This window comes from Pygocentrus nattereri, chromosome 30 (assembly GCF_015220715.1).
Source record: "Pygocentrus nattereri isolate fPygNat1 chromosome 30, fPygNat1.pri, whole genome shotgun sequence".
In the NCBI taxonomy this organism is placed as follows: Eukaryota; Metazoa; Chordata; class Actinopteri; order Characiformes; family Serrasalmidae; genus Pygocentrus; species Pygocentrus nattereri.
In genome coordinates, this window is record NC_051240.1 from 7,306,589 (window position 1) to 7,318,678 (window position 12,090).

General features: G+C 39.9%; 1 protein-coding gene across 5 annotated transcripts in view; it reads right to left on the reverse strand.

Moving 5' to 3' along the window:
- Nucleotides 1–12,090, reverse strand: part of LOC108424778 (nucleosome-remodeling factor subunit BPTF) — a 75,098-nt gene that overhangs the window by 37,352 nt on the left and 25,656 nt on the right. For 4 of the 5 annotated variants that reach the window (XM_037536450.1, XM_017693008.2, XM_017693003.2 and 1 more), the window contains 8 exons: nt 10,812–10,947; nt 10,483–10,644; nt 7,296–9,003; nt 5,155–5,279; nt 4,453–4,581; nt 4,024–4,174; nt 2,672–2,750; nt 1,283–1,499 (listed from right to left, as the gene is read on the reverse strand). In XM_037536450.1, coding sequence (XP_037392347.1) covers nt 1,283–1,499; nt 2,672–2,750; nt 4,024–4,174; nt 4,453–4,581; nt 5,155–5,279; nt 7,296–9,003; nt 10,483–10,644; nt 10,812–10,947 — 2,707 coding nt within the window. The remainder of the gene's footprint in view (nt 1–1,282; nt 1,500–2,671; nt 2,751–4,023; nt 4,175–4,452; nt 4,582–5,154; nt 5,280–7,295; nt 9,004–10,482; nt 10,645–10,811; nt 10,948–12,090) is intronic. The other variant, XM_037536451.1, reaches the window with a different exon arrangement.

Sequence of the window (12,090 nt, forward strand, 5' to 3'; positions counted from 1 at the left end):
GAACCTGAGCTATAACACGTCTCTTGTCTTCCACAATAAAATATGCCGAGCATAAGCACAGCGACAGACATCTGACGACATTGCTGTATATCAGATGTCCGGCAGGAAACTAACCTGCTCACCAGAAAAGTAACCGACTGTGCAGCAGTCAGTCAGATAACTCTACAAGTTTCTTCCACTTTGTGTTTTGAGTCTTTCTGTGTCTTAAAGCTGAAGTCCAAGTCGATCTCTGAGTCATTGGCGTTAAAGTCGAGGAGCAAGTCTTTCTCAGTTTTTGCGAGTCGAGTCTCAAGCCATCAAATTTGTGACTCGAATCTGAAGTTCACACATCTGGAAAACGGTTCTTAATATTGTAAAAGCTTTCTTAAGATTAAAGGAAAATGTGCTGTAGATGGTTCTATATAGAACTTTTTTGGAAAAGGATACAACAGAAGAACCATTTCTGGTGCTATACAGAACCATTTTCAAAAAGGTTCAATATAGAACCATCTACAGCATATTTATCAAAACGAAGAACACTCTGAAAATACACAGAACCATTTAATCACAGAAAGGATTGTTTGAGTGTTCACAGTACTACACAGAACTATTTTCTAAACCAAAGAACCCTTAAAGAACCATCGCTTCCACGTGCTTAGATGCTGAATAATTAGCCTTTGTATGCAATAAACCTGGATTGTTCAGGGGGTTAAACCGTGAAACAGATAGTAAAAGACTGTAATAGATAACATATTTCTGTCAACAGAAGTTTTATGTTGATGATTATTTTTGGGCATATGTTGATTGCTCATTGTGATGGACTGACGGAATAAAGCCTTGAGCTTCAGAAGAGGATGACACCACTGCATGCTGAACGCCTGTCACGATGCAAGACAAACCATCATTCAACCACGAGACAGCTAACGGTCAGCTGCTGCTGCCCATGCCGGGTCTGCGTTTGGCCATCCTCGCATGCAGTGCGTCATGCAGGCCAATGTCACAAACGTTCCACTCATTCAACAGCAGCAAACCGCCATGTATGATTGGAGGGTTCAGCAGGCATGTCTGCTGTGGGTAGTTCAGCCACAGTGGTTTAGGAACAAATCCACTTAAACGCAAGATCAAAGAGAATGGAAATAAACAAGGATCTAAAACGAAAGTGCGTAAAAAGGTCACACTCAGACATTTAAATGTCACACAGGAGGCAGAGGAGGATGGTGTGCTCATCTGTACTGATAATCCTCTATGCACAAAGTTAAGTTGAGGTGAAGGTGAAAGAACACAGAACGTGCATTTTTCTTACCTTGGCCTTTGACCCAGGTGGAGAATGTCTGCTGCATGTTTTTGTTTTGCTGTAATGTCACTGGTGTGCCCATCTTGGCAGCGAGAACTACTTTGGTTCCAGGGGAGACCTGGCTGGTGAGGGACCCTACGATGACTTTAGGAGCGCTGGGGGTCGAGGGGCTGCTACAAGGAGTGACCGCTGAACTTCCAGAACTTTGCTTTTGTTCCAAACGCTTCTAAAAGAGCAGAGGTCAGCATTCAAACTAATGTGATACCTCAAAACCTTTACATATTATCACTGTCCAAAGAAAAAACATGAACCTCCATTTTTTTCAAGTTTAATTTAGATTGAAAGTAAAGCCTATTTATGCCCTCTCCTGTAATCTTACAATTTTGGGGATGCTTGTTTTTCTTTGGACAGTGACAATATGCAGCACAAGTGTCAGTAATGAGAGAATTCTGCAGAAGTCGGACAATGCCCTCGGGTACCTTATTCACTTTATTTAACAGATATTAAATAAAAATGACACCATATTGTTGGATTGTGCGTTTCCTTTTACCACTACACCAGTACTGGCGTCAAAATACAATACTGATTTTTGGCTTCATTAAAAGGGAATTCCACCAGTTTTTCAAAGTTGCTGCGTAATTCAGTGGTTGAGATGTAAACAAAGTCATTCAGAGTGATTTCATGTGAAACAGTTTGTTCTAGACCGGCTTACAGACTCAGATTTCTTTACAGCTGTGTGAAGAACCATGGGTTGCTGTGTCAACAACAACAAAAAAATGTAGCACAAATATACAAAAACATACATCTTTAGACCTACCTGTGTCTTCTGAGGTTTTTTTAAATATGTAACATTGATGATAGTAAAACAATGGAGAATCAAAAAAAAAAAAATATATATATATATATATATATATATTTATGTACATATATGTGTGTGTGTGTGTGTGAGTATGTTGTCTTTGGGGACTATTTTGCCTCACAACATCCTACATGTATCCCTCCACCGTAAATGAATTTTAAAATGGGTTCAGTTTTTAGAGGCATTGAACTCTTCAGATGTCTGGTTCCTATCACAACTACTATAAACAATTCTGAATTTCTCTAGAACAGAGCATATCACATCAAACCACTCTGAATGACTTCATATTTTAAGCATTTGATTAGGTAGAAATGTTGGATAATTGGTGGAATTCCCATTAAATATCATCTAATACTGTGATATATCTGAAAAAATGCTAACAATGAATTTTCAGTAACACCCAGCACTACAATGTAAAACTTTTAAAGAAGTTTTTTTTTAGTGAAACAACTAAACTGCAATCCAATCTAAACAGGGCGCAAATTTAAACCAGATTCAAACTGGACTGGACTGACGTCTGTATGATTCCATCTTCCCACCTTCTGTTGAAGCTCCACAGCCTTCCTCTGAGCACTAACCTTGGCCTGCTCCGCAGCCTGGGCTTTCTCTTTCTCTGCACTGAATCCAACAGAGAAAATAAAACAACTTTATTGTCAGAGCTCACGGTTGCTGTTCATCACGCAGGCATATTCACATATATTCAAATGTATAGGAGGCAGCTTACAAATAATTGTTAAGGAGGTTATCACTGTAACAATTACTCAACATGGCAAACATTTTTACCACCACAGCACTCATCAACACAGAACTATGTGGAAAGAAAAACAATAATAAAAAAAAGGGCAGTAAGTTTGACAAGAAAAACATTCCACAGTAGTGCTACATTTGAAGAACCACCCAATAGGTCATTGATGCAAAGCACCATAAGATATGAATGCTAACAGCACCCCCTTGAGGAAAATCTTCACAAGAAACATAAATCTGAGTGAGTGAGTCACAAGTCAAGTCCATGAGGTGCTTCACATCTTAAAAAAACAAAAAAACAACCACACTAACAAATACTATGAGCGTGATTTGTGTTCAATGTTTCACACCCTGTAGTGCACTAAATCCAATTAAACTGACTACTTTTAGGGATGCACCAAAGGTTTGACCACCAAAACATTAAAAAAGTGGCATTTTTTCTGCTAAAAGAGAATGTTGACCAAAAAATAAAAGATTTAATAACAATAAAAATATCTTTAGTTATAGAGCACCTTTTAATGGCAGTGGCAGCTCAAAGTGCTTTAGAGACAGGTGATAAAGCGTAATAGTACATATAAGACAGTTCAAATTAAAAAGAGACAAATTTTCACTTAAACGCTAAGTTAAGGCATCTTCACAAATCATTTTAATGATAATGAAGACAGGAATACTTAAAAAATACTTATGCTGTTATCTCCTTCACTCTCCTGGGCTGGTCAGCATAGACATGTTCAAACAGCTGGAGCAGCAGATCAACAGTGAAATAAAAGCTGCCTGTGTGGAACTATTACCAATTCAAAAATGACATCCAGCTTGATAGGCAGAACTAAAAAATAAACCTAATTTATATGAATGACTGTTCAATGTTGTTGCTGGACTTAATTCTTCATTTTCTTTTTTACTGTCTTATCATTTATTACACCTATTTAACAGAATAAATATAAACAAAACAACTTATTAAAAGAAAAAACCTCTGGTATTGATGGGTGTCGAATTTTGGTTCTCGTTTGGGTTAGAAATGTCCTTGCATGACTACTATTATGCTCAGAAAAGAACACTGAGAAGTCATTTTAAGGAATTTTATAACAATCCCTAAGTGAAAATACATTTTATTTTATGTTTAAAAAGAAAAAGAGTGGTATTGTACCGCTCCGAAAAGGCTCGGATCTCCCACAGATCGAGCTCCTCTTCGGGCACCCATGTCTCTATGATGATTGGCCCAGTCTCTTTGGTGGTTTCGGGCCGTTTGGGCCGCAGAGCGCTGGAGCGCAGACCTTTTCTCTGTGGGGTTGGCGTATCTGTATATAGAGTAAAAAGAATCAGTTATAGGCTGTCTTGATGCAATTCAATGCAGTGGTTTATTAAGTGCTGTTTAACTTTAGTGCTTTTATCAAGTGACAATGTGTGGCCCATGGCTAGGATTCTGGAAAATGTATTGTATTCTGTATTCTCCCAAAAATACATCCCTCATTTAATGGCAATACTCTTTTAAAATGCTCCACAGTTCAGTTTAAACTGCGCTTGGGCAGCTCACCTCTGGTTAGACTGCTCTAAATAGAAGAAACTCTGTTCTCACCTTTAGGCTCCTCTGGTACCCCAATGGGACAGATGATCTTCCGAATACAGTATTCTGATCGGATCCCATACGGGCCAACGTCTCTTCGCTTGATGATCTCTGTGGTAGTGATATCTGTCTCTGATGTTTCTATATCACAAAAACGAAGGACACAGTACATTACATTTGTTAATTATTGTGAAACATTTCTTGTGGCTTTTTGATAGTGTCAGCCTGTTGCCTTAATAATGGTTAACAGTGGTTTATTAGACTGCAATGTTTCTTCACTTTTCAATAAGAACCATTTTTTAACAATCAAAGTAAGCCTGACTGTGCCAAAACACAGAAAAGAGCAATATGTAGATAAATATCAGTACTGTTTTCTCTAAGCAATTACACTAGCCTTGTGGGCCTGGCAAAAATGCTGCTATAACAACGTTTCATGTCTAAATATCTAAAAGGCTGAAATTAGCTTATTATTTGGCAGCTATTCATTCCAATGTTGTACTGCAACTAAAAAGAACCAGCACTAACTGCTGCACCATTTAAGGTGGAATGGGAAATTTGAATAAGCCAACTTCAGCTTCACTGAGTTTTTCAAATCATTTGTCGTCTTGTATACTCATGCTTCTGTCGGACTGTCAGACACTAACGTTGTACCAGCAACTATGTAAGAACACATAGTTACTGCCAACAGTACAGTGCAGTACGTGGCTGAGTTACCTGTGCGCGTTGTGCCAGCATTAGGGGAAGGTTTCACAGCCATGTCGTCCCAGCGAAGGCATGCCCAAAGCAGCCGTAGCATCAGACTCACGCCTGCTAATGACTTCACCGTCTGGAGACGATACCTGAATTCCAAACACAACAGATTACGGCTGTACAGCAAATGAATTTAACCTAAATTTAACAACACTTAAACCTAATGTCCTTGACAGTTATGAAAATATTATTTTTGAGGCCAAGTGTCCATTGTTTATTGTTATATTTTATTACAGAATTACAAGTTAGAAAGTGGTCTTAAGCACCTTTTTATCCCTAAGAGGTTTTAGTTATGTTGCTGGCACTGACATCAATGAAACAATGTGTTACACACAACAGATTTCCACTGATTTCATAAGTTGCTTTTCAGAATGGCTTTGGCTTTGTACTAAACTAAATACTCTCCTAATGGTGGATTTATTTGCTTTGGACAGCTTAACATGCTGAAATAATGTTTTGAAACAGAACAAATAAGGAACGATATCTTTTTTTCCCCCTAGATGCTATATTTGAAAGGGAAAAAGAAAAAGCTGCAGTGGTCATGGCACCACCGTTGCATCCTGCCTATTAAGTAAAGGTGACTAACGTCTTGAGCATACAGCCTATGAAAATAATTTGATGTCTCCTTTCAGGGGCCACTACGGTCAGAGTGCAAAAAGGGAAAGAAGACAAATGGAACTTGAAACAATTACAAACACTCAGAACCGGCGACACTCTCAGTTGTTTCTCTCCCAGTGCCTCCTTCTCTCAACTGTGAAGCTGAACGCCTTAAGTGCTTATTTAAAGAACATGGGTGCAAAACAAAACTGCGCTGTTATGCATTAATGTGAAGGTGGTAAATCAACAGCACTGGTTTTAGAATATTAAAACTCTAAATAAAACATTTATATAGATTTATTTATATATTTAAAATAGTTTTATGAAGCAAAGAATCACTTCAAAAAGCTGCTTATTTATCGCTGCTTTCAAAAAGACTTTTTTACTACAGCTTTTCTTTTTTTTTTTCCTCCCATTTTCCCCCCAATTTAGCTCTATTAAGTTCCACCCACTAGTTGAACCACTTCAAATAGACAGATACATAGATAGACAGATAGATAGATAAATAGAATAGTGGATAAATTTGCGAGGCCGCCAGCACTGTGTACTCTTCACCCTCCTGCTGTGTGGCAGAATGTACCACCACCATCAGAATGCAACACCTTCTTCTCCAACTTTATATTCTTTAATTATCTGAATGCTGCTGTAAGACCTCAAACTTCCTGTATAGTTAATAGGTAAGACTATGTTTGGTCCTTCACCACTTACAACACTGCAGTGATACCAATCACATACATATACATATACACACACACACACACACACACACACACATACATATATATATATATATATATATATATATAAAATAAAATTATATTTGTATGTATTGTCTTGTTATCACATCTAGTACTTATTCTGTGCTCATTTCATACTAGCCACATTTACATGCAGTCTTATAATCCAACTAATAGTGTCCAGCTTATGTGTCTCAGAACATGACATCTTCCTCTGTATGAAGTATGTTTTTTTTCCTGAGACTGACATCATTTTAAAGTAATTAAAATCAAAAGGACTGCTCACTGCTGCTTGTCTTACTTATACTGGACTCACGTGATGCTCGTTGTCATGGTAACATCTATACCAAGTGGTACTCTACTCATATGCATACTTTTGGATCAGATTACTTGTGTGCATGTAAATGGAGATTTTCCATCACATTGCTGAGGAGAGTGAGCATTTAAACACCTCGGTTTTGATCTACAACTGGAATGTCTTCAATCAGATTGGCAAAAATCTTAGATGTAAACACAGACCGTGTCATAAATTTACTCTGTGTTGTCCTGTGTAATGTGCTGCTGTTCTACGTTGCAACCTGGGGCCTGAAAAAAGATTTTTTCCAGTGTGTACAATTTACACTGAGAAATGACAAAGACCACTTGACTTGATGGAGAACATACTGGCTAAAAACAGCACAATGAAACAAAAAAAGGATTTAAACACATTTTACATAACGACACACACACAAAAAAAACTATTTTAGTGATTTGACGTAGTAACTAACTGACCTCCAGGTTATGCTATAGGTGGGTCTTGGAGAGGGATATGGCCAGATATCCGTGGCTGGCTTGGCATTGTAGCTGAAAACGCACACTTCCCTGAAGCCTCCTTTCCGTGCTAGCTTCTTCAGCTCGTCACTGGGCAAGACGAAGATGCTCTTCTTGCAGCTTTTGGTGGTGAATTTGCGGTAGGATGGCAGCGCCAAGCCTGAACGTGGCTTCTTGGTGTGGCTGAAGCTCTGCAGTTGGACTCGTTCTCGTGTAGAGCGCTCCCGGCTTACTGTTACTGATAACGAAGGAGAAAAGGATGAGGAGGTCAAGGTGGTCTTCATATCCTTGGAGACAGCAATGTGTTCGGATTGCCCCTGTGGGGTCGGTGAGGTCACATGAGTCATGGTGGTTTTGGTTGTGGTGATGAGAGTAGAAACACTGCAGCTCTGAGCTGTGCGAGACTCTGTACAAACTGTGGTTGCTGTCGTTGTGGTGACTTGAGTGACCACTGTGGTATCTATGGCTGTCTTAGAACCATTACCGCAGTTGCTTTCTGCAAAATCATTGCTAAGGCTTGATTCCTCTACCGAAAGCACAGGAGATGGAACAAGTGTCCTTTGGGTCACTTCGTCAACACCACCCAGCTTGGCTTCCATGTTGTTGTGCTCTTTGCTGTCTATTGTGAGCAATGCCTTGGTTGGGTGAGGTATAGTTGGAGAAGACAGGGCTAGCTCCTCCACAGTGTCCCCCAGACGGGGCACTTTCTGAGGGGGAAGGTATTCTGGGTTATCTTCTGTGCTGTTTCTCCTTTCTGAATCTCCATCCAATACCGTGTTTCCATTCATCAGAGGCTTCATCGCCTCCTTGAGTGACAGAGCTTTTCTGTCTTCCTCTATCCCGCCATCATTCATCTTGGTCACAACACTTTGGGTCAGATTTAAAGATGTGTCCTTGAGGACACCTTCCATAAGATCTTTTCCATTCATTTGCAATGAAAGAGGTGGCTTTGGAGGAACTATACTGTCCATAACAGTTATTCCCTTGGTCTCATTATCCTTGTACCCACCCCCATTCTCTTCCAATGACGTTACATTATTGAGTGCTGGTGTACTTATGCTTGTTTGCTGGTTACCTCTGCTAACATCCATGCTAGCACACTGCTTAGCAGTGCCCCCTGAGAAAAGTGGCATAGTTAACTGATGATTTGACTCAACAGCAGACTGAGACTGGCTCAGTCTAAATGTTTTGTTGCCTCCATCAGGCCCTACCTGTTCCACACTCTTATCTGCTGTCCCATTCGTTCTTTGGAGGCACTTTGGCTCTTCTGTAGAACAGGCTACCTTTTCGTCTGAGCCGGCAGACGCCTGCCCCTCTGCAGTCTTTGTAATTTGCTCAGATTTGACCTCAGGTCGTATCGTTATCCCTGCCTGCGGGTCCACTTTAACCTCAAGTCTCTGGATCACCACCTTGGGGTTGGAAGCAATGACTGACTTCCACCATTCGGGCCGACGCTTCTCCTCAATCTCGTCCTGCTTGATGCGCCGCTCGAGCAGCCCATCCAGTTTGGAAGGCTTGACCACCTTCTTATAGGCTGTTCGGAGCAGGAAGCCCTCGCTCACATTCACTACATCATAGTTGAAAGGTCGGTGTCGTGGAGATGATGGCCTTGGCACTCCCTCTTCATGCTTCTCTTCTGGAACCGTAGCACTTCTGTTCTTGCCCGAGCCTGCAATAGGGTGACATAGAAGATATAGGCATTGGGCTGTTTTTATTTACAAAATACTTTTTGGGCAGCTGCCAAAATACTTAAGCTCACAGTTTGTCAGAGTGGAGAGTTCATGTGACCATCGTTCACACTCTGAAACATCACTTGGGTTGCCAAGAATAAAATTAGAATTGGCAAGTTAGCAAGTTCCTGCTTTCACTGCACCTTATACCTGAAATATTTTAATTTAAAAACTTTTTTTTACAACCGCTTTCACTGACTCCTTACTTCTGCACATTTGTCAGTGTTAGAAACACATTTTAGCTGTGCATTTCTTTGTTTGTATGTAAATATTTATTATACTTTTAGGGTATAGTCCATTTTGAGTGTGTTTGTTCATTCCGTTATAAGTACGCTGGCACAACATGGCTGCTGCTTTACATCAGTTTTGCCATTTGTTTTGTGTTGTTTGTGTATATGCTTTGATGTTTCCCTGTTGGCTGAGGAGCTTGCCGTTATTCCACTGAGATAGCAGCAAAGAGTGATTTTCTATCCGTGATGCAGAGGCTTCGTGGGCTGGCTGTTTGGGTAACGCTACATCATAGCTATGATGCAGCCTGGACTGGCTGCTTGAGTGATGCTGGATTGCGACTACGAGGCTGCCTGGACCAGGGACCTGATGGACACTGCATCATAGATCGTCTGGACCAGCTGCTTGGATGACCCTGGGATGACTGGTAGTGTTCTGCTGCGCGAGCAGCACTTCGACGCAGCTAGGAGGCCCTTCGAACTATCTGCCTAAGTGACGCTACATCGCAGCTACGTGGCTTGCCTAGGTCGGCCACTAGGCTGCTGCTATGAGGCCGACTGGCCTGGTAGTGTTTAGCTTCATTGCTAAGTACATTTTCGGCCTATAAGGCTTCCTAGGTTGGCTCCTGTGTAACGCACCTTAGATGTTGATCGAGACTTTCCCCTGCAGGTAAGTACTCTTTTCAGGCTAGCCAGGTGACTCTATATTGTAATCCCACCACACTAGCTATTGGAAATGTAGAGTTGGTGGGTGGGTGTCTGTTCTGTGTTATTTTATTTATTGTTGATTATGTATTTTGTTATTTTCTGATCTTTTTGTAAAGTGTTCTTGGGTTTGAGAAAAGCACCATATAAAGTGTATTTTATACACTTTATCTTTCATTTATCATTATTTTAATGATCACTGCCATCATTATTATTCATTTAATAACCCTATCTAGTGTATTTTGTGTGATTTTAATTTTGTACTAGGGCACCATTAAAATGAGGTCTTAGGTCTTAGTTGGTTTCCCTTATGAGTAAATAATGAACACACACGTACAAATATAGGACCTACTCAGAAACTACAACTGTAAAATGAACACAAGCTTTGTGTAGTGCTCAGTATATCATTACTGAAAGGTCTGGTTAAACAAACATAAAATAAACAGTGCAATTAAAAATGAAAGTGAAGACATAAAAAGCAGACACCTTTTGCTTCATCTAGATGAGAGTCAGGGATGTCTGCTGGAACTTTCTTTTCTTCTGCCTTTGGTTCCTGGTTCTCCTCTGCTTTGCCCCTGCTTGTTGTTTCAGGAAACACATCCCTTTTTTCTGTCTTCAGATCTAAAGAGTTCTTTCCACTCTTGGCAGCTGGTGGCAAAACAGAATGGAAATTAATAAAAGAACCTTAAATTAAAAATCAGTGGTCAGAAGGAAGGAATTAAGTAATTAATTAAAGACAAACAAATACAGTAAAGGATGAATTAAACTAGTGTTTGCTTTTTTTAAAGCTACTGACTGAACAACCCTGCACTCACCCTCCAGCTCTTGGCGGTAATTAGCGTTGGTGTTGCCAGGTAGTCTGGGCATGAAGCGATGGACGTGAGTCTTACTGATCCAGCTCCAGCCGCCGTAGCCTGTCACCCTGTACTCCTCACCCTTCTGCTTCCACACCTTTAAACCAGGAACACATTTTATTACACAAACATATTACGTCTCTGAAGACTCGAGACTAGAGACTCAAACTAATTTTGCTATTTTTGACAATATACAGTTCATAACAACAGATTTTATCAAGCTCTACATTACTCTTCATTTTCAAAGGCCAATCACTTAATCATCTAAACTGTTTAATATTATGTATGCTGTCACGGTCTTCACGATACATGGCCTTTTTTTTCTAGAACTCACAAATCATCAACCTACTCTAAACATACCAGGCTGTTTGTCTTTGAAAAGGTCGATGTTAACATAATCAGAACATAGCGAGCCTATTACACATACAACACACTTCAAATGAAATGAATATGGGTTGTGATTTTAGTCAGGAAAAGGTGATTAAACACATCTGGTCATCTGAACTTGAGAATCTGTGGGTGAGTGTGGACCATAAGCATGTCCAAGAGAGTAAAGAGACAAAGAGATTAAATGTGTTATTTACATTCGCATATATGCATCACTTTGTGGATGACAGTTTGACTGAATGTGGACCTGACTGATGTATTGGTTTGTGAATAAATCAGGTCAAATTTGATATCCTGCACATTTAGAGACATCACCAAAAAACCCACCAAAAGAGCAGCAATTATTTGTTATTATACCAAACCAAACACATACTGGCAATGTGAAGGAAACCATTCAGAATTTCGTGCTTTCATGCTCAGTCTTTAAACAAACTGCTAAACTTACACTCAACACTGCTTGTATTACAGTTTATGCTGTTCATTTGAGTGAGAATTGAGAACTGATAATAATGTTTGATAGCAATTCACAGCTGACAACAGAGACTCTTAATAGTAAAGCACTGTTTAACTTAAACAGCTGGAGTCTGCTAAAAGTTATGCTGCCCAATATTACCAGACACAGGAATTCTGCACTCCATACAAGGTATTTTTCAAAGCCTCTGCATAATTAAGCCGTTGTGATGTAAATGGAGTCATTGATGTGAAATGCTCTGCATTAGGGAAACTTGCTGACAGTGGTGGTGATAAGAACCTGTGGAGTGTAGTTTGGACCACAATCAGTCACACCTGCTCCAGGTAATTAACTTCTTTGTGATTCCTTCATTGGGTGGATCAGATACATTAGTGCAGGTAA